The 26,387-nt window shown below is 37.0% G+C and overlaps 1 protein-coding gene across 1 annotated transcript in view; it reads left to right on the forward strand.

The window, feature by feature from the left end:
• MTR4 (RNA helicase, ATP-dependent, SK12/DOB1 protein) overlaps window positions 1–26,387 on the forward strand; it is a 134,978-nt gene that overhangs the window by 95,926 nt on the left and 12,665 nt on the right. Inside the window, exons 8-9 of the mRNA XM_089820382.1 lie at window positions 9,757–9,880; window positions 10,166–10,448. Coding sequence (XP_089676508.1) covers window positions 9,757–9,880; window positions 10,166–10,448 — 407 coding nt within the window. The remainder of the gene's footprint in view (window positions 1–9,756; window positions 9,881–10,165; window positions 10,449–26,387) is intronic.

Here is a 26,387-nt window from a genome sequence, read left to right on the forward strand (position 1 = left end):
AGTGCTCATCTTTGCTGTAGGAGAAAAGGTCTCCTCATAATCAATGCCTTGACGCTGAGAAAAGTCCATTGCAACTAAATGAGCTTTGTACTTATCCAAAGTACCATCACACTTGTATTTTATTTTGTAAACCCATTTGTAGCCAATGGGTTTCTTCCTTGATGGAAGATCAGAAAGGATCTAGGTGTAATTCTTCAACAAACTTTGGTGTTCAGATTGCATGGCTTGTTCTCACTCTAGAATTCCTCTAGCTTTTGAGTATGTTTGAGGTTTAAACACATTGTGAACGTTGGCCATAAGAGCAAAATTAACTGACTCTGTAGGTTCTCTCTTTTTTTGAGCAGTTCTCCCATCAATAAGCTCATCACTTCGAAGATCATCAAGTGTTTTAGCCCACCACTTAGGTCGGAGAGAAGGACCAACATTAGCATTAGGAGATAGTCTATGATTTGGTTCTTCATTAGAAGAATTTGGATCAAACTTAGGTGAAGCATCTACAAACCTAGGTGATCCTGTAGGAGAAGCCAGAGGTGTTTGTACAAGAATCACTGATAGAATCGGAGTTGCTGGAGCCCTCCCATTAGGTGGACCTAGTGGAAGCCGAACTCCCAAATCATGAGTCTTCATAGGCTGATCTACTGGAAAAAGAATAGGAGAATCAAGCATGAATGACCCTCGCTATTCACCAAAGACTACATCACGACTGTAAAAGAGACGAGATGTCTTAGTTTCGATCAAGCGGTAGGCTTTATGAAGACTACTGTATCCAACAAGAACTTGTTTCTGCCTCATTGCATCCAATTCGGTACGTGACGTATTAGGGGTCCAAACATAGGCAAGAGAACTGAAAACCTTGAGGTGACTGATTTTGGGCTTGCGACTTGACCAAGCCTCTTTCAGAGTCTTACCTTTGAGCGCCATAGTGGGTGTCCGATTCAAAAGGTAAACTGTAGTGTTAATTGCTTTTGCTCAAAACTTCTTCGGAACATGTCTGTGTTTGAGCATGGATTGAGCCATCCCAGTGATTGTTCTATTTTGACATTCAACTACACTATTTTGCTATGGTGTATGGGGTGTGGTTAATTGGCACTTGCTGCCATGAATATCACAGAAGCTAGAGAGTTCGGTAGAGCACAATTCCCCCCATTATTAGTCCTAAGAGCAATAATAGATTTCCCAGACTCTTTATCAATGAGGTCTGGACTTAAATATAATAAACACATGATTTCTTTTCCAGAAAATATACCCATATCTTTCTACTAAAATCATCAACAAACAACAAAAAATACTTGGACCCAAGAACATAAGGTGTAGCCATAGGGCCACAGATATCAGCGTGAATAAGCTGTACCTAAGAAGCGTTCCATGAATCACCAAAAGGAAAAGGTGTGTGATGTTGCTTCACGGCCTAACATGCATCACAAACTCCAAGTTGAGTCTGAATCTTTGGCAAACTGAGGACAAGCTCTTCTCGAGCAAGTTGAGAGAGATAATGCACTTTTAAGTGCCCATACTGTTGATGCCAAAGTGAGCTAACAGAAGACCGTTGATCAGCCATAACTAGGTCCTAAGAATCACCATAATCAACAAGTCTAAAAAGACCATGATCCTCAAGGCCAACTGCAACAACAGACTGAGTATCCCTATCAGTGATAGTGCATTGATGTGAACTGAAGGTGATATCCAACCGTGGAGAGTGTCGCAACATCTGATTGACTAAGAATAGATTGAGTTCCATCCCTAGAAAATAGTACACATTGAGGAAAATGAAATTCCTCCTAGCAGACTGAATGTGAATGTTGCCTTTGCTGATAATAGTCTTTTGTTCCCCTCCAAAAATTACTGAATTTGAAAAAGGCTGGTAGTCAGTGAACTGGTTTGCGGTGGGTGAGATGACGAGAAGCACCTAAATCAATGTACCAGGTAGACGACTTCACATTTTCTACAGGTCTTTTAGCCATGGAGGCGTAAAAAGAAGATTCTATTTGCCCAACGTGCTTTACAATGTTCTCTTTGGGCTGCAAACTAGATTTCTTAGCTTGGGCAGCTAAGCGTTTTCGACATTCAACCTTCATGTGACCATACTTGTGGCAGTAGTTGCATTGCATGTTCTTTTTCTTGGAGCCTTCTAGTGATGGAGTAGAGGACTTCTGCTGAGAAGACTAATGTGAATGAGACTTGCCTTTATCATTCTGAAAATATTTAGCAACAAAGGCTTGCTTTCCAGCTACCAAACTGCTGTTTCCATGGATCGTGCAAAGATCTGTGAACTTCAGATCAACACTAGTAGAAGTAATGTTGAGAGTCTCGATAGATTGCTCCTAGGACTTGGGTAAACTTTTGAGGGTTATTACCACAATGTCCTCTTCCTCTATCTTGCGTTCAATGGCAAGCAACTAATCATGGATATCTTGAATCTTATTCAAGTATTCTTGGAGCAATTTTTGCTCATCTATGATAATAGAAAATAGAGAGTTCTTAAGAAAGAAGGCCATGCTTTTGTCTGAAGTGTCATGTAGTTTCTTAAGGTGCTCCAATAACTCGACAGTTGTCTTGCTGGATGGAATCTGAGGGAGTTGATCATCAACTACGGATAATTTGAGAAGCATCACCGCCTCTCGATTATTCTGATTACATGTATCCTGATTAGTACCAGCTGTAGTCGGAGGATGTGTAACACCTAGAACAATCTGATTAGTATTATGATATTCAAAGATTGTTAGCATCTGTTGCTTCCATGTGCCATAATTTCGACCATTGAATTTATGATTTCCCTTGAGCAAAATATTTGTCAAAGATGCCATGGCATGTTTTCAAGTGAAAAACATAAAAAATGTGAAGACACACACTTCAAGGAAAAACATCTAAAGACCTAGAATTCATGAGGAGGCACCAAAAGAGAGCTAGAAAACCCCAGAAGGAATATGCTGTTGGATTTTGGATCTGTTGGCTCAAAAATTGAAGCACCCAGAAAAACGAAAGACAACCCAGTTTAGTTCTCAAAAAATCTGCTAGGAATCTGTAATTTTTTTTGGATATGGTATAGAAAATTAGGGTTTCAAAAAAAGATGGTTTGTGCTAAAAAAGCTTCAAAACGATGACAACTTTACAGTGAAAAATGCTAATTCTGGGCGCTTATCTAGTGCTTAGGGTTTAAGAAACCCTAGATGTCACCTAGTGAGCATAAAAAGCTACAACAAACTTGTAAATCCCGTCCAAGACCATGGGCATAAAACAGGCGCGACAACCAATAGAAAATTTTAGGTGTTTTTGGAGCCAAAATTGTGCAAATCGTGGCGTGATTATGCCAAAGTGTTTAGATCGTGGCAGGAAAGAAAAGACCCTTTATGCCTTGATTTTTATTAGGAAAAATGACACGATTTTTTTTGCAGTAAAAATGACACGATTCTCACTAGACATAAGCATTAAAGATTGCGCGAATACAATCGACAGTTGCAGAAAAAATGGCCGTAATTTGTAGACAAACCCTAGTTTGTTCGAAGCAGATATCTTAGGAAAATAATTTCAGAAAAAAGCTTTGGTAATTTTGAATAAGAAATTATAATTTTTTTCCAATTTTTTTTTCAAAGTAATTGCTTTGATACCATATTAAAAAGTAATTGGTAAAATACTTGCTTGTTATTAATAGTGATCAATAGATCATTATATACAAAAGAATAAACAATGTTTTCTTAGGAAATGATCATCAAGATTAGAAACATTCTATTCAAACTAGAAGCTAACTAAATATTAGAAACATCCTAATACTTACAATAGATTACAAATAGATAACCATTAAATAATAATAAACAATAATAGAAGTTATCTATTATCTTATTATTGTGATTCAAAGAAAGACTCGGGTTATGGTTTTTAACTGCTTGAAGACTTCACACCTTCATTTTTGTCTATGGGGCCAGGAGATAGAGATCATTTCTTCGTACACTTACCTTGGGGGTGAAGTTCTCTACCCCTCGCTTTAGCTTGAGATCGACTATTCTGGTTAGGATTAATAAAGGGCTGGGCTCCTTTGCCATGTTAGAGAGACAATGCTTCAGAAATTACTTTCAGGACACTTCCTCCAAATTGTCCCTTCTGGACTCTTTGGTCAGACCCACAATCTTATATGGTTTAGTGGTTTGGGTCCCCTCCCTCTTTGATGCCGACTGGTCCTTGGTTGAGTGAGTTCAGACACTTTTTCTTAGGCGTATTATTAGATGTCACCGTTCCACTCCCCGTAGTGTTATTTTGGCCTGAGTTTGGTATTCATTCCTGACTTGCTATCATGTTTGTTCTGATCTGGTTTCTTCATCGTCTGTGGGGCTTTGTAGATGCGACTGGTGGCTGCCACAGATGTTCTTATTTGGCTTATTGCTCTTCAGTCATTATTGCTGGTTCTGATCCGACCACCATGGTTTGCTGTTGGTACGCTCAAACCACTACTATACTTGGTTCGATCGAGATTGAGATTGATTGTCTCCCTCCATAATAGTTTTCTTTGGATGATCTTGCTCACCTCCTCCCGTGCACTTCTTAGATATCCATGATGGGATTATCGTGCACCTTGCATATTTGACCCGACGTTGGTGCCATGCCCTTCGTATCTTTCTTGATTCCTTTAGAGTTGGATCTCACAGGCTTAGATACCAGACTGACCATGACATCGACAGAGAGGATTGTATTTGTCATTTATGTACCCTTGCAAAGACGGAAACAAAGACTCACTTTATTTTTTGTTGTCCTATCTACCATGAGATTAGAGGGAGGTTTTACTGTCTTACAAAGATTACATGTCCTTATCCGCTTTTTTAGTTACATTGACCAGCATTGCTTAGCGCTCTATCTCTAGGAGGCCACTTATCTTTAGGACCGTACTTTGCAACTCCTTTTTCCTCAGCACCAGGCTTTGGATCAGCGTATCGCCAACTTTGATGTGCCCACGTCCCTTGCGAAGGGCATGAAATGACAATTCTATACTCTTGCTCTTAGCTACATCAAATCAGTGAGACCTTGTTGTGGACTCACCAGACAGTGGCACTCCTTATTTGACAGTATTTAGAGATGGTTCAGGACCCTTGGTTGCTTTGTTCCTTATCCTTCTATGTTGGACTTCTTTCGGCCAAGGAGGGACCCCTAGTCCTTTCTTTGTTGTCTTCCTTTGCTTCTTTGTTCTTTCGCGGGCACTGTTTGGTGTCCCTGCTGTAAGTGGTGCCCCTTGTTTGTAAACTTTCAGTCCCTTAGACCCTTGTTGGTCTCTTGTTGGACATTAATAAATTTATCTTTATCTACTTCTGTTGAAGTTTTTCTTTTTGTGAATGAAACAAAGGTCTCATCGCTCTTGTCTTCAACCTTTGCCTAGACAACCTCTGCTGAAGCTCACAATGGTGAATGAAATTCCAACAGTTTGTTCTTTTTTAAATGAAGAAAAGTGCTGCAAATGTTGTATGTTAGCTCCCAAAAAAGTCAAATATATAAGGAAGGGCCTTCTTTTTTGACTATTACCAATCTATCTTCCCTCCATTCGCTGGAAATGGTGCTGCAAACTATGAATGTCCCGCATTAGTGAAATTAGGGCATAGACAACAGTTCTTGGCAACTTAGGCAAAATTTCTTTTAATATCAATGAAATTACAAAGTCAAAGAAGCCCTTTAATGTCATGACCGACTTAAGGATGGGCTGCAAATTGCTGACGTGGCAACCATCATCAACTATCGTTGAAACTATTGTTATTGCTGGCGCTCACCTTTGCCTCCATTGATTCATCAATGGGAATCCCATTTTAAAAATGCTGATCTGGCAACTTGCTTTTCCACCATTGAGAACAACAGTGTCATTGGAGCCTAAAATATGCTTGGACGATCCAATGATTTTTCTGTGAAAGCTCTCAAAACTTTTAACTTTGTAATAAGTTTATAAAGTTAAACTTTACAGGAACATGAAAATTTAGGCCTCATATTTACCCTAAAACTATTTGAAAAAACATTTCAAAATGTTTTTAAAGAAGCCATGAACTATAGAAAATGATGAAATTTTAATTTCTATTGCAACTACACTGGAGAATTTCATTGCAGGCTGACTAGGTGTCTTAAGGCCATGAAAAATTGTGAATGGGTATATGACAACTGAAATGAAACATGGGTTTGTTGTCCATTTTTGTGCAGCTTGCAAAATTGAGGTACTTCCTTTATAAACTGCCATTGCCATCCACATCACTCAATAGAGAAAACATTAAAATAATATACTAGATGAGCTCAGATGGCTGTGTAAAAGAAACCAAAGATATTTGTTGCCGAAATATGAGATGTGTTATCCTCTAATTTTGACAACTTTTTTGAGACATTTTCAGGCCGGGTAGCTGTTAAAAAACAATTGAAAGTCATACAACATCATCCAGGGACTACATAACTAAGCAAGCATATCCATCTATGTAACAAAAAACATTTCACCCAGGGAATTTGCATGAAGATGGTGCAGGTGAAAATTTTAATCACTAAAGATGGCCACTTGGGTGTTTCAATAACTGAACATGTCAGAAATCATCTTAAGCGTTATCAACTTCATGTCTCAAAAAAATATCAAACCTTGATTTGGAGATTTACAACCATGTAGGTAAGTTCATTTAGGTCAAATGAACACATGAGCCAAAGGGTTTAGGTCAAATGAACACATTTAGGAACATGCAGACAACAAATAATACTAAAGTTTGTTTGCTTTTGGCTTGGGGAAAATTCAAAAATAACAAACTGGATGTTAAGGCTCTGAAAATTGACACAAGAATATATGGATATGAGGATATCACAGAAACTAATTCATTTTGCAGGACGTTCAACTTGATGTGAATTAGTGATCCTCATAGAGTGCCACTCTAATAGATCAAGGACCATCCTGTGTGTAAGGGTAATCTTGCATCACCCAAAGATATTTCTTTTTCCAATTTTGTGTTTTTCAGCAAGGGCTATTCCAGTGCAGAGTTGTTATTTATGAAAGCTTGCTAATTGTAGTAAGTTGGTCTTATGGGCTTAGATTGTTCCAATTTCATATATGAAGGTTCAACTTAGATATATCAGCTTGTTAGACGAGACTCATTGCCATATCATAAGTATTAGTGCAGTTACTGCAAATTTTTGGTATGAATTTTGGCTATCCAAACTTTAGGTTCAGCAATGAGGGCCTAAATGGCTCCGAAATGAGATGAAACCTCGGCTAATGGATGCTTGTGCAATCAATCGTTGTAGAATAGGAGCTGCCATTTCCAAAAAGGGGTTATAATAGCCCATCGGGTCAACGGTCGGTTAGTTATGGTCTCTAGAAATGGGCCATCCAAAAATGTAATTTGTAAATTGTCTTGAGTCGATTTTATCAAAAAGTGTAATAAAATAATATATTATGAGGTTGGTCGGCCTCAAGAGTTAGGGCTTTGTGTCTAGAACCTTCCCGGGCGGTGGAAAATGTCTATATAAGGAAGGACCGTAGGTTGTGTAGGGCAGTTCTGGGTGATAGTCGCAGCTGTCTTGTAGACTGTTGTAAGGAAGGTGCTCATGTGGGTTTGCATATTGTAATTCCGAATTTTGTAATTCCACGCTTGTGGAGATAATAAGAAGCCCATATTTTGTTCTCTCAAATTGCTTTTGTTTCTATATTTCTGTTGTGTGTTTTTGGTATTAAGGGGAGCATCCTTCATCACTTTTGGCTTGGGGAAAATTCAAAAATACCACATCGGACGTTAAGGCTTTGAAAATGAATACATGAATATGTGAGTATGTGGATATCACAGAAACAAATTCATTTAACATCACGTTCAACTGGCTGTGAATTATTAACCCTCACAGAGGACTACTCTGGCAGATCAGTCAATGTGCAGACGGCAGATTATTCTCAGCTTCATCTTGCTCATTTTGATATTTTTAATTTTATGATATGTTGAAGTGAAACCTCTTCCTCATTTCAATCAAGCATCCACAAACAAGGACATCTGCAAGTCAAATTATCTTCAAATATCCTCTTGACTTCAACCTCTTTTTCGATCCTTGAGTTGGATTATTAGTTTCATCTTGCTCATTTTGATATTTTATGATTTGTTGAAGTGACAACCCCTTCATCAACCATAAACATCTGGACTGAAACAGACAGCACACATCATCCTTGTTTTGTGTCAAAGGTGGCCAGTGACGTGTCTATTTATAATCTCTACCACTAATTTTTTGCTATTCCCGTCATTGACAGATGATGACATGACGTAGTTCAAATTTCAGCTTGGGTAACAAAAAATATCAAGTATCTAAACTAGATATATTTTAGTAAAGATAAATTCAAGCTGGTTTTCTGCTCAAGCATATACCCATTATGGTAGGTAACATGAATATGAGCTAGAAATTTTGTTGTATCATGATAGCAAGCTCCCAACAAACTAACCACTTGACATATTGTTTGCAACACATCATTCTTCTGTAGTAGGGCAATTGGTGAACTTACAGACTTACTATAGTGAGTCCCAAGTCCTCGTAAAGGGGCCTCAAGCAGCCTAGCAACTTCTCTGTCTACAAATTGGTCTAATGGGAACAAATTCAGTAAGCAGAGCCACGCCTTCATGTTTGTAATCCCCATTTTCCCCCAAGTCCCCATTCAAAATATCCCCATCTTGGAAATGTTTGGTGTTAGTGGGGGGTATGCATCCAAGTGGGACAAGGGACGCTAACTGCTTGTTATTACTTTGGCTTTTGTTTCTAGATTTGTGCTCAATTTTTTTCTTAAACCAAAATTTTAATATGTTAAAATAAGAATTTTGTGGAATTGATTTGAAAGCTATCATCCACCGGGATGCGTCCCCTGGGTTTTTTGACCTGCCTCCATCCCTGGTATGGTACTGGTACACTGACATTATTTTTCTATCCCCCTTCTTGTACCCTTTTCTGCAAAATTCGGAGATGGTTCCTGGAACGGCTTTGAGAGTGGTCAGGGATGGCTAGAAGTCCTCTAGCTGTCCTGGGGACTTTTGGCCATCCCCTGGTGTCCAAGACATAGTTGGATAACTAGTGTTAAAAAATAACACATTCATAAATTTGTAGAAAAGGCTGGCTGGCCCACAAGGATACCAAATCTAATCTAAGCATAAAATAACCAAAAAGAAGAAAAATAAATTCGTTTTCACATTCGCAAAGGAGAATAGTAGCAAGAGAAGGAGCAGCTGGTCAAGGAGTGAACAAGGTTGGAAGAGGAGGTTAGGACATCAAATGTACTTGAATTAGACTCTTAGATCTACCATATTCTAATTATGGCCAGTTATATATTATTATGGACTTCTATATTTACTGTTTAATAGTCTAGTTATAGTATTTGCATTTAAATATTTTATGTCATTTTGTGGTTGAAACTTGGAGCCTTTGGGCATTTGCTCTATATTTTATTGATAATGAAAGCATTTAAATTTTGTTAATTTTCTTTGATTCGTGTGAAATCTCAGTTCAAGTCTAATGCAATGTATTTAGCTTCTAAAATGTCTATGATGAATGTTTTATCAATCTTATGATATGCATATTTGAAATTTCTCTCTTTATATTTCCGCTATTTTTTTAACAGCCATTCCCTACTGTACACTGAAAATTGGCCCTAGACCATACCCATATTGGAAAGACATCCCTCCATCCTGTGCTGTCCCCACCCCAAAAACTCTGTGGAACATAGTTTTAAAGCTAGTTTGCATGCATCAAGTGATAAATTGGATGGAAAGCTAAGGGATATATTCTGGTTTGTTTCAGTGCCTTCCATCTGAGCTACAACATGCTTTTGAATCAGATGCGTTGTGAAGATGGTGATCCAGAGGCTTTATTGAGACAATCATTCTACCAGTTCCAATCTGATCGTGCACTTCCCAGTCTCCAGGTCAGTACTTACACAATAAGCATATTTGTATTGTTTCTTTGGCATGTATTTATTGCCACAACCTTAGTGCTTGTCTGCAAGGATATTAAGCAAAATTGTCCTCGTCTTTCAAAGTTTTGTACTCGGGAAGAAACCTTTTCTAGTTAGTTAACTGGCTGTCTTTAAAGGACTTTTCTCTTGAAATTCACATTATATGTTACACCTAATGTCGATAACATCCCAAATGCTGGAGTGGTTTATGCTCCATGGTAATATTTATTTTTTGTTTGTTTTATATGGATGCAGAAACGCGTGAAAGATCTGGAGGAAGAAAGAAGCTCTATTGTGATTGAGGAAGAAGATAAATTAAAAGATTATTACTCTCTACTGGAACAGTTCAGGAACTTCAAAAGTGATATTCGTAAAATTGTGTTTTCACCCAGGCATTGTTTGCCATTTCTGCAGCCTGGAAGGCTTGTCCGTGTACTAAGCTCAAGTGGAGAAAAAGACATCTCATCTATCTTGCAGGATGAGCTGTTAACTTGGGGCATAATTGTTAACTTTGAGAAAGTCAACGATAGATCCAAAGGTACAATTCACCAAGTTTAATCATATAATTGGTCTTGATTTCTTTTTCTTTGATTTTACCAATGATGCAATTTGGTGATTCTTATTTGCTCCTGATCAGTTCTGTTTTGGCTCTGTAGCCAAAGAAATAATATCCAATACTGACCTTGTTTTGCAGAAGTAGATACAGTCTTACAGGGCTATTCAACAATGAAACACCATAGTGACAATTAAATGATCCAGTAATAAAAACTGATTGAAACAGCAGTTCAAAGTTTTTATGTTCATGTTTACCACAATAATACAAATCAGCAAGTAAAAACCTCTTTTCTACAGTGGGTTATTTGGTGATTTCAAAACTAGATTCTGAGAAATTTGAAAAGTATCTTTCGTAGGATGGACTTGGTGAGTAGAAGCAAGTTGCATAGTGCAAGCCACACAACAAAATAATGGATTTATGGCACAGGGCTGAAGTATCCATTATAATCCCTTCCAAGTATTTGTTATAATCAAAATGTGTAAGAACAATTAACTGAACAGAATGGATATTAAGTTGTCATTTACACATGATTTGAGATGAATTGTAACCCCTTCCAAATATTCGTTATAATCAAAATGTGCAAAGATTATTAACTAAACAGAATGAATATTAAATTGTCATTTGCACATGATTTGAGATGAGTTGAGAACAACATTCCATGTCTGAACAAGACTACGATGACAGAATCTCTTGAAAATGTCAAGTCACCAATGTCAACACAAACATTCAGAACAGAACAAATTTCTGATAGACAGCCAGGGGTTTAAAAGTCTCATAAGCAATAGACATAACCTTTCTAAAAGAAAGCAGGAATCTCTCAGTATTTTCAGTTTCATTAGATAGGTATAGTGAAGAAACACATGTGTTTATACTAAGAGAGGATACTTTTTCGAATTTAATACCATAAGCATATCAATTGCACAATGTAAGTGTCACAGGATGCACCATTTACGCAATACAAAATTTCATAAACAGACACGGTTTTACATGGAAACCTTTACGGAAGAAAGCCACAGCAAAATATTGCTTGCATAAAACTTTATTCAAATTTTGTATTCACCAACTCACAGGAGACATCAATCCCTTCTTAATTATTCATAGGCACCAACCCATTGGAGACAAATCAACACCATTAAACACCAACTCAGCCAGAGACACCAATTTTTAATTTTTTTTTTATTAAGTGCATGGTAGACTTTTTAACATGACTGTTGACACTGACAAAACATACCCGCTGGCTCTGTGTGAAACACTTGACCTAAAGCTATGAAAACTAGAAAGGCCACAAATGTGAACCTCATCCCCTTATTAGAAAGATGAGGCTCAAACCTATGATCGCATTGGATCAGCAAAGGGACAAGCCTGCAATCACCATGGCCCAACAGAGGTTTGAACCTTGATGTAGACAAAAACAACATGGCCAATCAACAAACAAATTAAGTGGCGAACCCCGAGACACCAATCATTTTTAATGATAGGCACCATATTAGAATATTTTTAGTACCTTAGGTTTCTTCGATTTTTTTTAGCTGCTTCTAGATTCTTTTTGTCAATCTTCATTTAGGCTCTATTTTGAATTGTATGAATCAGTTTTATTTTTAGTTCTCTTTATTTAGATGACTTTGCTTTTTAGTTAAGGCTTTTGTAAACTTTATGTATTTTGTGTGAAAGTTAATATGATATATTTTTTAGAGTTTCATGATGTCAAAACATAAAAATTTCTAGCTGTTTCTTTTTCTTCTTGTGAAAAATTTGAGGGCTTTTGTTTAAAAAAAAAAAAGAATTTTTGTAGTTTGCTCTAGACTAAGCTAGGGTTTATTGCAAATTCATGGGTGTGTCTACTTGCATAAATTGCGCCTGTTTGTTAGGAAAAATCTAGGGTTTCAAAACATGTTTTTCAACCCACAAGATTTTTACACTCGTGGGCATCCAACAATTGACCTGATTATTTTGCGGTTTTTTGTTTAATCCAAGCCATAATTTTTACTTATGTGCTTTTTCGCATTTGATGCCGTGTGACGTTTCTTCTTTGTGCTGTCTTTCCGAGCCAAACTAGATCAAATCCAGTGTAACATGGGTACGCGTCCCCCCCCCCAAAATTGGGCCGTTTCGGAGACGGGGACGTCCTCGGGACGGGGGGACGGCGTCTTGGCGTTTCGGACGGCGCCACTGCCGCCGGAGATGGCGAGACGTCTCCGAGACGGCTAGAGGTCTTCGAGACGGGGGAGACGTCTCCGAAACGGCTAGAGGTCTCCGAGTGTGGGGGTGCGGGGGGATGCCAAGGAGTCTCCTTCATTGAGAGGGGACGCCAAGAAGTCTCCTTCATTGTGGAGGGACGCCAAGGAGTCTCCATTGATTTGACATTTTGATTTGGACTCTAGGAGACTTGTAGTTTTTGTTTGCATTATATACTTATTTTGATATCATGATTCATGGCACATGATACTTATTGTAATCATCTTTATGTCATGACTCATATGATCATTGATTACTATTAGATAGTAGAATCTAGATACTCATACTATTGATTTGAAGGCTGATATATAGAGTTTAGACTAATATTTATTATTTGCTGATGTTCAATGTTTAATGTTCATTGTTTGTTTGTCATTTGATCATGAATCATGATGTTCCAGTTGATATGGTATATGCTATACCATATGTATAGTATATACACCCCTACTCCTTCCGCCACCCCCCATCCCCCGCCGCCGTCCCCCCGCCGTCCCCCTGCCATCCCCAAATCAAGGCCCCTCTGTCCCCCTGTCTCGAAAACTTGTCCCCCCGTCCCCTCGTCTCCCAGGGCGGTGTAACTATGATCAAATCAGAGACATGATTTTTGTTGGAACTTCGCCGCCTTTAAAAGCATTTTTTTGTTTCTTTTACCATTGAAAATCATGTGTTTTTATTCATTTTTGCTTCATGGTAATGAGATTTGGTCATTTTTTTTATTGGTCCATTGTGAAATTCGATTAGGGTTTCATGTTCGAGTAGGGTTTTTGATTTTGAGGCATCTTTACAATTTTTTTTTTTTTGACAATTTCTTTCATGTTCATCATTCTTTTTGTTTGCTTCAGCATGTTCTATATTGGAAATTGTGCCCATTGATTACCAACATGTACCTTGCTTTTCATTCCACATTGTTGACCAATAACCTCAGTTTTCACGATGGCATCTTTTATCAACATTATGTTGGAAGAACATCAATAGTTGAATGGCCACAATTATGACACTTGGAAGTGACACATGATGACAATATTTGAATATTGATGCCTTGAGAAGATTATTTCGGGTACAGAAACACAACCTACACAAGTTAGGTCTATCCGGGACAAATTTTGATGAGTGAACTAGGACTTTATCTTTGAAGAATATGTTGTTTCCTATCGTATGGATGAGAAGATCTCTCTCCAGGCACATCTTACAAAGATCAAGGACATTTGTGACCAGCGTAAGGCTATTGGTTTCAAGATGGAGGAAGAAGATATGGTAGTGATCACGCTGAAAAAGCTTGCCCCAATCCTATGTGCATTTTATTGAGACACTTATTATCACTTCTACTAGCATTGGCCTGAAGTTTCTTGATCTCTACAACAAGCTATTGGAGAAAGATGGAAGCAACAGTTTGGAAGTAGTGCTACTTCGCCCTCCATTGAATAGTTGGCCTTCGCACCCAAAGCCTCGGTAAGCCTCATTCTTCCCAGTAGAAAGCACCAGGAAAATCTCAAGCATCTTCAAATGGCCACAATTATGACACTTGGAAGTGACACATGATGACAATATTTGAATATTGATGCCTTGAGAAGATTATTTCGGGTACAGAAACACAACCTACACAAGTTAGGTCTATCCGGGACAAATTTTGATGAGTGAACTAGGACTTTATCTTTGAAGAATATGTTGTTTCCTATCGTATGGATGAGAAGATCTCTCTCCAGGCACATCTTACAAAGATCAAGGACATTTGTGACCAGCGTAAGGCTATTGGTTTCAAGATGGAGGAAGAAGATATGGTAGTGATCACGCTGAAAAAGCTTGCCCCAATCCTATGTGCATTTTATTGAGACACTTATTATCACTTCTACTAGCATTGGCCTGAAGTTTCTTGATCTCTACAACAAGCTATTGGAGAAAGATGGAAGCAACAGTTTGGAAGTAGTGCTACTTCGCCCTCCATTGAATAGTTGGCCTTCGCACCCAAAGCCTCGGTAAGCCTCATTCTTCCCAGTAGAAAGCACCAGGAAAATCTCAAGCATCTTCAAAGAATAAGCGCAATTAGTGCAATTATTATTACAGGTTTGGTCACATGAAGATAGATTGCAAGAAACAATTGGTAGTCACACACTCTTTGCAAAGGGGGTCTCAGCAGGAGGCCCAAGTCGCTACACATTCTAATCAGAAGTCTGCCTCCTATGCGTTCATGGCCACATGCCCATAAGATCATCAAACATCATCTACCTGGTAAATTGACTTTGGTGCCTCTCGACATTTCACACATGGTTGGGATTAGTTCCTAGAGTTCACACCTTTCCCAAATTTAGTGATCTTTGGAGGAGTTGCGAGTATACTTTTGTCAGAAAGTACAACATTCAAATTTCACTTGGTGAGAGGGATTTGATCTTTCTCAATGTATACTTTGTCCTAGGTATGAAGCTTAATCTACTGTCAATCAATCATATTATGCTTCATTCTCCACAACTGTTGTTGTTTTTAGTTTGCATAAGTGCAACATTGTTGACAGAGAGTTTCATACTACAGTTGGAGTTGGTCTTGGGGTTCATGGTCTTTAGGGACTCATTGATATAGGTGATTCTCAGGATTAGGCGAATGCAACAAGAAGTGCTTCCATCAACAATCTTTGACATCAACTATATGGGCATTAGCATATTCGCACTCTCTCTCTTAGTTGGCTCGATATAGTTTGGTTATAGGATTACTTGAGATTCAAGCACAAAATCATGAAATTTGCGAAGTTTGTTAGGCTATGAAGCAACTTCAAACTTTGTTTTCAGATGGTGACATTTTGAGGGCATTCAGAGTCTTGCAAATGGTTAATGAGATATTTGGGAATTCATGAACATTCCATCTGCAACATGATGCAAGTATTTCTTCCCTCTTTGTTGATGACTTCAGTAGTAAAATGTGGGTATATTTTCTCGAGCATAAATTAGAGGTGTTACACTTTTCAAAAGCTCAGGGTTTCAGAAAAATTGAGTCGGGTTGTTAGATAGTTACTTTTTGGTCTGACAATGACAGAGAATTTTGTCCGACTTATTCAACTTTTGTGCATGACATGGGATTGAGCATCACCTTACCATACCTTATGCCCCACAACAAAATGCGTTGTTGAGCACAACAACCATATAGTCACCAAGATGGCTTAATTGATGTATAAATGTTTCAAATAAGTTTTGGACAAAGGCAATCTTTATTACAATTTATCTTTTGAACTGGTCTCGTATACAAGCCATTAAGGAAACGACCCTAGAGGAATCTATCATTTGAAGGTTTTTGGCTGGACAACTTGTGCTTGGATTTCAGATGCCAAGCCCACCAAACTGGATCCCAAGAAATAGAAATTGTTCATAGGGTACAATAATGCAAATAAGGCTTATCAAAAGGCTAATCAACTGATTGATGTCGATAGTGATTGTCTCTAGTCGAGATGTGGTGTTTGATGAAGAACAAGGTCCATTTCAGCCTTCTCTAGTTTTGAGCCTTGAGGATCAGTCTCCACAGGTAAACAAGCTACAGATTAGATGTTCATCTTCCATTTGGTTCACTTGATGATAGGGATTTAGATTTTATTATGCCACTTGCCCCTTAAGACATTTAGGCTCCACATTCTGAGATTCCAGGTGATGTTGTTCTTCTTGTATTGGTGTTGGTTCTTCTACTCTCGGACCTAAATTGTAGGCCAATACCTTAGTGATCTTGATGATGATTAACTTGTTGAGGGTAGATTTGAAAGGAGTAAGGGCAAGCAACGTTGTAATATACTGGCCTTAATTTTATGGCAAATGCTGATGAATTACTGTTGGAAATAATTTCGTCAAACAGTTCACAGACCTTCTAAGAACTTAGGAATGTTATTACTGATCACTGGAATTGTTAATCCAAACATACTATTGAATATTGCAAGTGAATCATTATATCAAACTGTTGAAAAAAAAACCGACCACATGTTGGTAATTAACAATTAACTTCACCAGTACTGGCAGAAAAATTAATATTAGAACAAGATGAATTAAAATCACAGTATCAGCTTCCTTTATTCCAATGTGATGTTTGAATGTGGTCACAATCTAATATGACATTCTGCATTAAAAACGTTAGACCTGTTCACAAGAAAGTATAACAGACCTCTACTCCTGGGCTGCCGTATGAATATTACACCCGAGTGTAGACCTTCAGACTGCCATGTTTGCTATGTCCTGTATGTTGGCGGCTTAATGGCACTCCAGGGATGACGACTGCAATTCAAATTCTTCCTTCTAACCTGCTCAAGAGGTCCACGCATAAACACTAGAAGCAATACTCCCACCCGACTGTATAATATTACTGGTACCAGCGGCATATATTTGAACTCATTCCATGCTAGGTTCCCACTGCGATTTCCGAACGTGCAACTGCTGTAGGTGAGCTACGATTTATACTGAGAAGGCGCCCTTGGTATGACGTGATAACCCTCCCCTTCCTTGATGCGTATGCTTCCTCCTCTGCCGGAATAAGATATCTGAGGTTACTGTGCAATGGTTCAGACGTGAAAACTAAGCCGACCTAGCTGGAAATGTAAATAAGATCTATGAGTTCGAACTCCTCCTGTTATGGCGCCCAAAACCTCCAATAACCATCAGTCGGCTACTACAGGATGTAGTGATTTGAAGATTTTCTTATAGGAATTTTATTACCTTGTACACTGCAAGGGACTGTTGAATGTCGATTTCCCAGACCCTCAATGACAGATACCCAGCTATCATGTACGGCCAGACTCCTGTGTAATGCCAACTGTATTTCAAAAACTCCAAAGAAAAGAACAAACAATGGGACTTACTTTCCTATTTTTTTGGAAGAGCATTTCTTGCCGATTTCTGCCCACAACCATTCAACTGCAAATTAAAGGAAGCATGGGGTAACATCCAGCTCCTTGGTGTTACAAACTTGAGGGTTTTCGTCTTCAAAGCCTCAGACTAGTCACATCAAAGCAACCAGGACTTAGAATATTTATGCTCATAAATTTTCTTCTATGTTGATAATCCCCAATGTAAGCTCCCTTTAATAGCCTCGAATTGAGGGAAATCACAAGAAGCAAAGAATGTGGGATTAAAACTCCATTTTCGTCCTGTAGTTACTTAAAGTCATTTTATAAAGTAAATAACTTATAACATTAAAATGACTTAATTTTCTCTCACTTTAATAAAGTTCTGAAGTAAATTAATTTAAACCCCTATTGTGACTGGTAAACATCCTGCCAAATAATATTATTAACCTATCCGGATGTGGAGATAGATTAAGCTGGTGCCCATCTCTCTAGTGCTGAGAAGGGGACATGACAAACGTACTGCAATCAACTTTGCTCTTATGGAGAACATTCAAGTATTTTTGAGCCTTCAACATATTTAGAGGCTAAAGGTATACCAAAAAGGGAACAAGCTATGGCAACTGAACATCAGAGTATGATGAAAAACAACACTTGGATGTTATCAAATCTTCCACCAGGGACATCAAAGTCTGATGAAAAGCAACACTTGGATGTTGTCATATCTTCCACCATGGAAGAAGCCCATTGGTTGCAAATGGGTGTATAAGGTTAGGTTGTTGGCACACTTGATAAGTACAAGGCATGGTTTGTAGCTTAAGGGTTTCATAGAAGGAGGGCTTTGACTATGAGGAGAGATTTGTTCCCATAACCAAAATGAGCACTATTTTGCTTGTCCTTTCTCTTTTAACTCAGTTTGGACGGAGAATCCATCAGATGGATGTCAATAGTGCTTTTTCCAATGTTGATTTGTAGGAAGAGGTCAATATGATACAACCTCTAGGTTCTCAGGTTGACAGTAAAGAACACAAGGTTTGCAAATTGGTAAAAGCTCTCTATGTTCTCAAATAGGCTCCCCCTGCATGGTACATCAAGATTGATATGTATTTGATTTATCAAGAGTTTCAACAAAGGCCTGATTCTAATCTGTATGTCAAGCATGCTAGTGGTGAGACTCTTATTCTTGTCATTTATGTTGACAATCTGATCATTACTAGTAGTGCAACACATTTTGTTGAGCAGGTCAAACACAATTTGTGCCAGACTTTTGATATGACTGATTTGGGACCTCTCCATTATTTGTTTTGGTGTAGAGGTTTGAGATACAAATAGTTACATCTTTATTGTTCAATCAAAGTATGCCACAAGTTTTTTGTGTAAGTTTTGGATGCACGATTGCAAATTTGAATCTACACCTATGAAGAAAGGACTGGAACTTTTAGCTAAATCAGGCTCAGCAGTGGTGGATGAATTAATTTTAGGCAACTAGTGGGCAGCCTTATCTATCTCATTTTTACTAGACTTGACATCAAGGATGCTGTGAGCTACATCTCTCCCTTCGTGACAGCCCAAAAAGCTGAACATTGAGTTACAACAAAGTGTGTGTTGAGATATATGAAGGTCACTCTTACTTTTGGCATTATGTATATCACAAGCACAAATCCTAGGCTTATTGGTTTTACAGACTCAAATTGGGCAAGTTGTGTTGATAGAAAGTCTACTTCTGGGTATTTTTTCGGTTTGAGCACATGTTCACTCACATGAACCGACAAGAAGCAACGGGCAGTAACTCTCTCCTCTATGGAGCTTAATATCAAGGTACTGTTAAGGCAGCTTGTGATGAAGTTTGGCTTCAAAGCAGGACCTACCCTCTGGTTCTGTCATAATTAGGGAGTTCTGAAGTTTGCCAAAAATCTAGTCTTCCTCCAGCTGACAAAGCATGTTGAGCTTCATTGTCATTTGATCTGTAAGCTTGTCGAAGATGGATCAGTGACCTTGCAGTATGTCCCCACTGAAGATTAGATTGTTGATATATTCACCAAGTCTCTCAGTTTGGAAAAAATTGTCAACTCTAGGGGGCAATTTGGTCTAGTTTATAGAATGATCATTATGGGATGTTATCAGAATATTTCTAGTACCTTAGGTTTCTTTGCTATTTTTAGCCAGCTTTTAGATTCTTTTTTGTTAATGTTCACTTTGGCTCTCTTTTTGAATTGTATTAATCAGTTTTAATTTTAGTCCACTTTATTTAGAGATAAAAAATGTCAATATATAGAGAGCAATGGTTAAGTAACATTTCAAACCAAAGGACAAAGACAGGCTGTAGAAATTCGTAGTGAGACTTGATAATAACAACACTTTTAGAAAGGAAAACACAAGAGATCAACACATCCTCTGAAGTAGTCACAACATGCTCAAACAGATTATAGAGGTTAAATGTAAAACAATAACATGTTCAACACTAAATAGGATGTCTGGCTCTAGAAGATATATGACTTTTTTTGGTCAACCAAGATGTAAATTTCTCCCATCAATTGCTGATACCAAAGTAATGTTTTTCATTGGGATGAAGTAGAGTCTTCTTTAGACTTTTGCAAAGACAAATAATCCCTCAATCTCTTCATACCTCAGTCTCATTTAATTGCTACTTGGTTTAGAGCTGGATAAGGCAATGCAGAAAGTATTCTTTGGTGTTTTCATCCTTAGTTCTCGCATTGTATCTTTATCTCGATCCGGCAATATCCTTGTATCACTTTGGACAAATGGCTACTGATCTTGATGCTTATAATAAGGTCAGATAATCACAAAACTAACGAGGACTGAGTCTTTTGATTTATTTACACTTCAGTAAGGAGCAGAGCTTTTGAATATATTTTTTGGTGATTCTGTAAATTATCTGTGGGGGGTGATCTTTGTTAAGGTTGTACCTTCTGTTGGATTGATTTTACCTTGAGATACCTTGTTGTTGTTGCTGTATGTGATATATATATATATATATATATATATATATATATATATATATATTATTATATAATATATAATAATATATTACATATATGGTTAACATATTAATATTACATATATTCTTAAGATGAGTTACATATATGGTTATTTATATTACTATGATATTAATGTGTTAACTAGTGATGTTTAACCGTTGAGACATGTCTCACCCTCTCATATTTATAAGTCATTCCAATCTGCATTTCAAGAACATCAATCACAATGGCTATGATTCTACATTTGCAGAAACGATCCATGTTACTCAACATGGTATCAGAGCTAGGTTGCAAGTTTAAGTAGAGAGAGAGAAAATGATAAACATAGTGGACTTGATATGGAAGACATATCATCATAGGTAGAATTGCAATCTCTTCAATAGTCAGATACTACCATTTTAGTATAGGGAAAGCATAAGTGTAGGAGGATCAAATCATTGCCAAGATTGGGAGATAAATCTCGAGGATGATGTCGACCCAGGAAAATAAATGAATATGAGCAGAAGAATGTGACTCTGTCAAGAAACAATTCCTCGGAAGTCAATTGTGACTAATGAGTCACAAGCATGGTATTTATAAGAGATTAGAAATTAGACGACTATATTGGCTAGTGTTTTAGAATAATTAAGAAACGTGAGGCAATGTGAGCATGTGCGAGAATGCCTCCATTTGGCAATCAAACCAGCGCCCTTAGATAATACGAATCTAGTAATGAACTTCTAAAGGGGGTAAATATAATTATGAAGCATGTGCATACTGTTAAGTTTTTAGCCTAGAAATCAATGGTGATAAACAACAATAAGGAGCCAAAACTGAACCAATAAACACCAGAAATATCATGGGAAAACCCTTCGAGAATGAAGGGAAAAACCCAGCCACACAACAAAAATATATCTTTATTGATAATGAAATGTTCAAGTGTACAATGCCTATCGCTTGATGCGATATGTAACTCAAGGAGAGACTCTTTACATTCCAACCGAAGGTCTCTCCAAATTCCCAAAATGTGACTTTTTATTATAATTACGATTACAACTCTACAATTTTCAATGCTTCAACGTATGTCGAATGACACACATCATTACATTTAATATTACGAATAAAATATGTGTCCTTTTCAGTTGAAGGTAATAATAATGGTAATAATGTCCATATTTCTAGAGATAAAGATCTCCATCGCAGCTACCATCTTCAACATTCTCTCTTAGCCAGAGAGAGATCTTTAGCTGAACAATAGTACAAGATTGCAACCAAAATGTTAATGATAAAATCTCATCCCATATATCCTATAAGATTCATGAAAACCTGTGACAATTACTCATATTCATGGAATCACTCAACATGAAAACCTGTAACAAATACTCGTATTCATGGAATCACTCAACATGAAAAGATTTGTAAGACTCATATCTATGCCTTTAATCACGAACTCTCTCAACGTGAATTGTCATGGAATCTTTCAACATGACATCCAACCCCCATCACGGAATCTCTCAACATGATGAAATCAAAGACTCTCTCAACATGATGTTCACTATTGCATAGTGAAAGAGTTATCATATTTAATCTTACAATCTCATTTATTCACAGAAGAATAGAAATAGGCACAATAAAAACATGACTTAGTTCCATTGAAGTTTCAAATATTTACAAATACCACAAAGCATCACAAGCATATATGAGAATGAAGGGGATTCCATAAGTACTCCCTCTGAAGCTAAAACATCTCCCTCTTAGTCAAAAGCTCTCTCTTAATGCAAAAATTTCTCCTCAACCAACATTCTCATGTTCATTAATCTCTCATCAATCAGAATGCGCCCTATAGCCACGAGAGATTAGTCAATTCATCATAAATATTAATGACTTGTAATATCTACTCTAGTAGACATAAAAGTTATGCACTATTCCTAGTAAAATGATCACAAAGTACATATCTCTTTCACATAGACATAACAATCTGCTTACCTCATACAGAAATCATAATTTCCAGTTTTTGACTCTTCATTCTTCAATTCAACATTATAGAGCATGAACAAAAATACGATCATTCAAGCCTTTAACCTTCCCAAGTCTTACACCATATTATACACATCCAAAAATAAAAGATAATGGTATTTATAAATATCAAAGGTAATAAGACGCCAGAATACAATGAATACCAATTGACCGCAATTACCAAGAGAAGGAAGAAAATATGAGCTTGATGGTGAGAGGAAAGAAACGTTACTACTAGAGCCGCGCGGTGCGACCGACAAGGAAGAACGCAAGACGAAAATCAAAGAAGAAAATGACAAAAGAAACGAAGATCATAGTCAAAGAAGCTTACTAACAGTCACCAACAAGATGTGACATTACAAGAATTCAAAAAAACTCCTTTAAAAATAAATAGATGAAAAACCATGCCGTTGAATATTGTACGGTGGATAACAAAAAGTTATCATAAGGCTCTTTGATTGGAAGTGTCCACCACTCACGATAGAGAAGGACAAAGATTTTGGTTATGTGGCATCATTTACACATCCGTTGTCGGACACAATATGTCCAAGCAATAGAACTTTGATACACACGAAGATAAACATAAAAAGACTCCAGTGATCATTGTCGCAGAATTAGACCATGCAACCAAGAGACTGTGAAAAAATAGAGGCCTTCGCTCTTTGACTAGCAGAACGAGTACAACAAAGATCACCATTGAATATTCAATACATACACGGCTTGAGAGTCGCCACTTCCACAGAAACACAAAGAGACCAAGAAAAAAAATGATCCTCGACATAGCATCAATACGATATAGTTACACATAGACATTGATCAATAATAGATAACACCCAAATTAAGAGAGACATTGAGAAATAGCAAGATACAAAGGTACAAGATTAACACGTTAGAAAAAGTCTTGAACCATAAAAAAGCTCTGAAGATACTGAAATAAATCAAATCACAACTGAGACATGAACCACTTCATTTACCATAACGATATGGAACCATAGAGAAATTAGTGAATATAAGCAACATCATATACACACAAATTGATCAAGAAAACCTTCTTATAAGTTGTTATCTAATGTGGCTTTGATACCATGTTAAGTTTTTAGCCCAGAAATTAGTGGTGATAAACAACAAGGAGCCAAAACTGAACTAATAAACACTAGAAATATCCTGGGAAAACCTTTCAAGAATGAAGAGAAAAAACCCAGCCACACAACAAAAATATATCTTTATTGATAATTAAATGTTCAAGTGTACAATGCCTATTGCTTGATGCAATATATATAACTCAAGGAGAGATTCTTTACATTCCAACCGAAGGTCTCTCCAAATTCCCAAAATGTGACTCTTTATTATAATTACGATTACAACTCTACAATTTTCCATGCTTCAACGCATGTTGAATGGCACACATCATTACATTTAATATTACAAATTAAATATAAGTGTCCTTTTTAGTTGAAGGTAATAATAATGGTAATAATGTCCATATTTCGAGAGAGAAAGATCTCTATCGTAGCTACCATCTTCAACACATACAATTATCTAAAAGAGGACATGCTGGTGATAAAGGAGATAGCAAAGGCACTTTGCGACATGAATAATGTCCACAACAACAATTGCTAGAGGAAACCAAACGAACTAGATAATGACACCATTATAATTTTATATCAGTTGTCAGGAATCATATAGATCACCAGTCACTCGATTTCTTGTGTGTTATTTAGAATGGAGAAATTAGTTGACGTATATACACAAAATATTCAAATAAAAGGCTCTTTGTGAAGCCACACTCTTGGTGTCTATCAACACAATGACAACCATGAGTTTGTGTGTTGTTGGCTTGGCTTTACTTCCATCGAAATTGTACAGGTGTAAGGAGCCATCCATTTCAGCACTTAGTTTTCACAAGCTTCATGTCGGTGGATATGCCATGGCAGAGGATCAAGTGTTGCGACATTGTAGACTATATTGTATTTTCTAGAAATGAGTATAATTGCATGACAACACACAATCATACGTGGATGGCCAAGTAAATGGAATACTTTGTGTGCTAAGAAAAGTAAGTTTTTTTAGAAAATTTAATGTTTAAAACCCTTTGATTGAGCACATTGAAGATAGACCATTGAAGCACGGTGAAGGGAACACGTCAAATTCTGATGAGTATGGAAAAATAGGCATTTCAAAATGGACTAGCCTCCCATGCTAGACAAAGACAAGTTTAATATTGCAAAGTCCAATTTAAGAGGTGACGTGGAGTATGATGGGCCATAACAAATCTTTCAACCTAGCTTGCCAATATATGTAGTGACATTAGTCACTACTTTGGAAAGGTATGGAGGTTTGTATATTTTGAATTGCAAATTCTAATGTTATTATGAGATATAAATAATATTAAAATTGAGAATAGAAGTAGATCACATTAGAACATCAAGTCATTCCTACCCATGACTGCCACGAGGACTAGAGGGTCCAACTACAAAAGCAAGGGAGGTACAATGAAGTTAATTTTAATGTTATGAATTAATATTAATTATTTATTTCTTATGCATTTAGATTTGGGAAATTGGTTGTGTTAAAAAAAAATTAAAATAATAATAATATGTTGAAAATATATATTAAAGTGTACATATAAGATTGAATATATGTCTATATGTTCAAAGTATATATTTATTTATCTATATTTAATAGAATGGTCTTATACTATGATGTAGAATCATTTATTATATTAGTCTCTCTTACTATTCTTTTATTTCAATACGAACTATAAGAGCTATTTGCCTTGATCTTTTTCTCCGAGAATGTTATTGGAGGAAGAGAGAGATTGAGATTTAGAGGGAGCCGGACATGTTATTAGAGGAAACCTTGAAAGAGAGTGAGAAGATTGGGGATGTTATTTAGTCAACTTTTAGTGAAGTTTTTAAGAATTCATTTGAACCATCTATGAGTCTTTCTTCGATGAATGAAACTTGATGTATAAGTTGTAGAGTCATTCAAGTGGCACAATCATACTCAATCAAGATATTGGCCTATTGTGGACAAGTTTGTGTTTGCTTATACTATTAAGCTTAATGAATGTTTGGAGATTCAATGGATGAAAAGAGCAAGTTGGAACTTAGGAAAGGAGTTGTCATATTTGATACAAAAAAAATAATTCAACAATATTAGAATGAGTGGAAATTTAACATTGTTGGGGGGAATAATAATCAAAGTTCCATTCCCACTTGAACCTTATTTAGAGGGGAGATGTTCCATTCTCAAATAATCTAAACGGACAATTTCTGAATCTTCATATGCCGATAAGAAAAGAAAGTTGGTACTTTGCACATGCTACCAAATATTGTGCAGACTCAATCTAATGATAGTAGTTCTAAAGACCTTGATGATTAAGATGGATAAAGTAAGGCTCTTGAAGAAAACATCTTTGATGATTAAGATTATGATATTCTTCTACATTAAGTGGGAATATGACACTTCTTCGAAGGCAACACAGGAGCTTAGAAGATTGATACTTAGAGGGAGTCTAGAAATACATGTGTGTGATTGCATGATTTTGATGGGCCTACTCCTAAGTATATCACGAGGAAGTAATGACTTACCACTAGAAAGTCAAAAGATTGATATCAGATTTAGAGGGAGTTCGAAAAGCATCCTTGGGTGAAAAGAGTTTCTATTGGAGTAACTAGAGGACCTAACTTCCCAAGATCATTGTTTAGAGGGAGAATTTTGAGGTGCAATCCTTTGTTAATGATATCTTCTCTATGAGAAAAGTTCTAAGTGAAATTCCTTGTAATGCATTTTCTGTGAGAGAATGAGGTGAAAGCCTTTGTACCACCCTTTGACTGGGTTTATGGTGGGTATTGTTTCACATATGATATGAAATGAAAGGTGACG

The sequence above is a fragment of the Cupressus sempervirens genome, chromosome 3 (genome assembly GCF_028749045.1).
Source record: "Cupressus sempervirens isolate cs-2001-9-10 chromosome 3, ASM2874904v1, whole genome shotgun sequence".
NCBI lineage: Eukaryota > Viridiplantae > Streptophyta > Pinopsida > Cupressales > Cupressaceae > Cupressus > Cupressus sempervirens.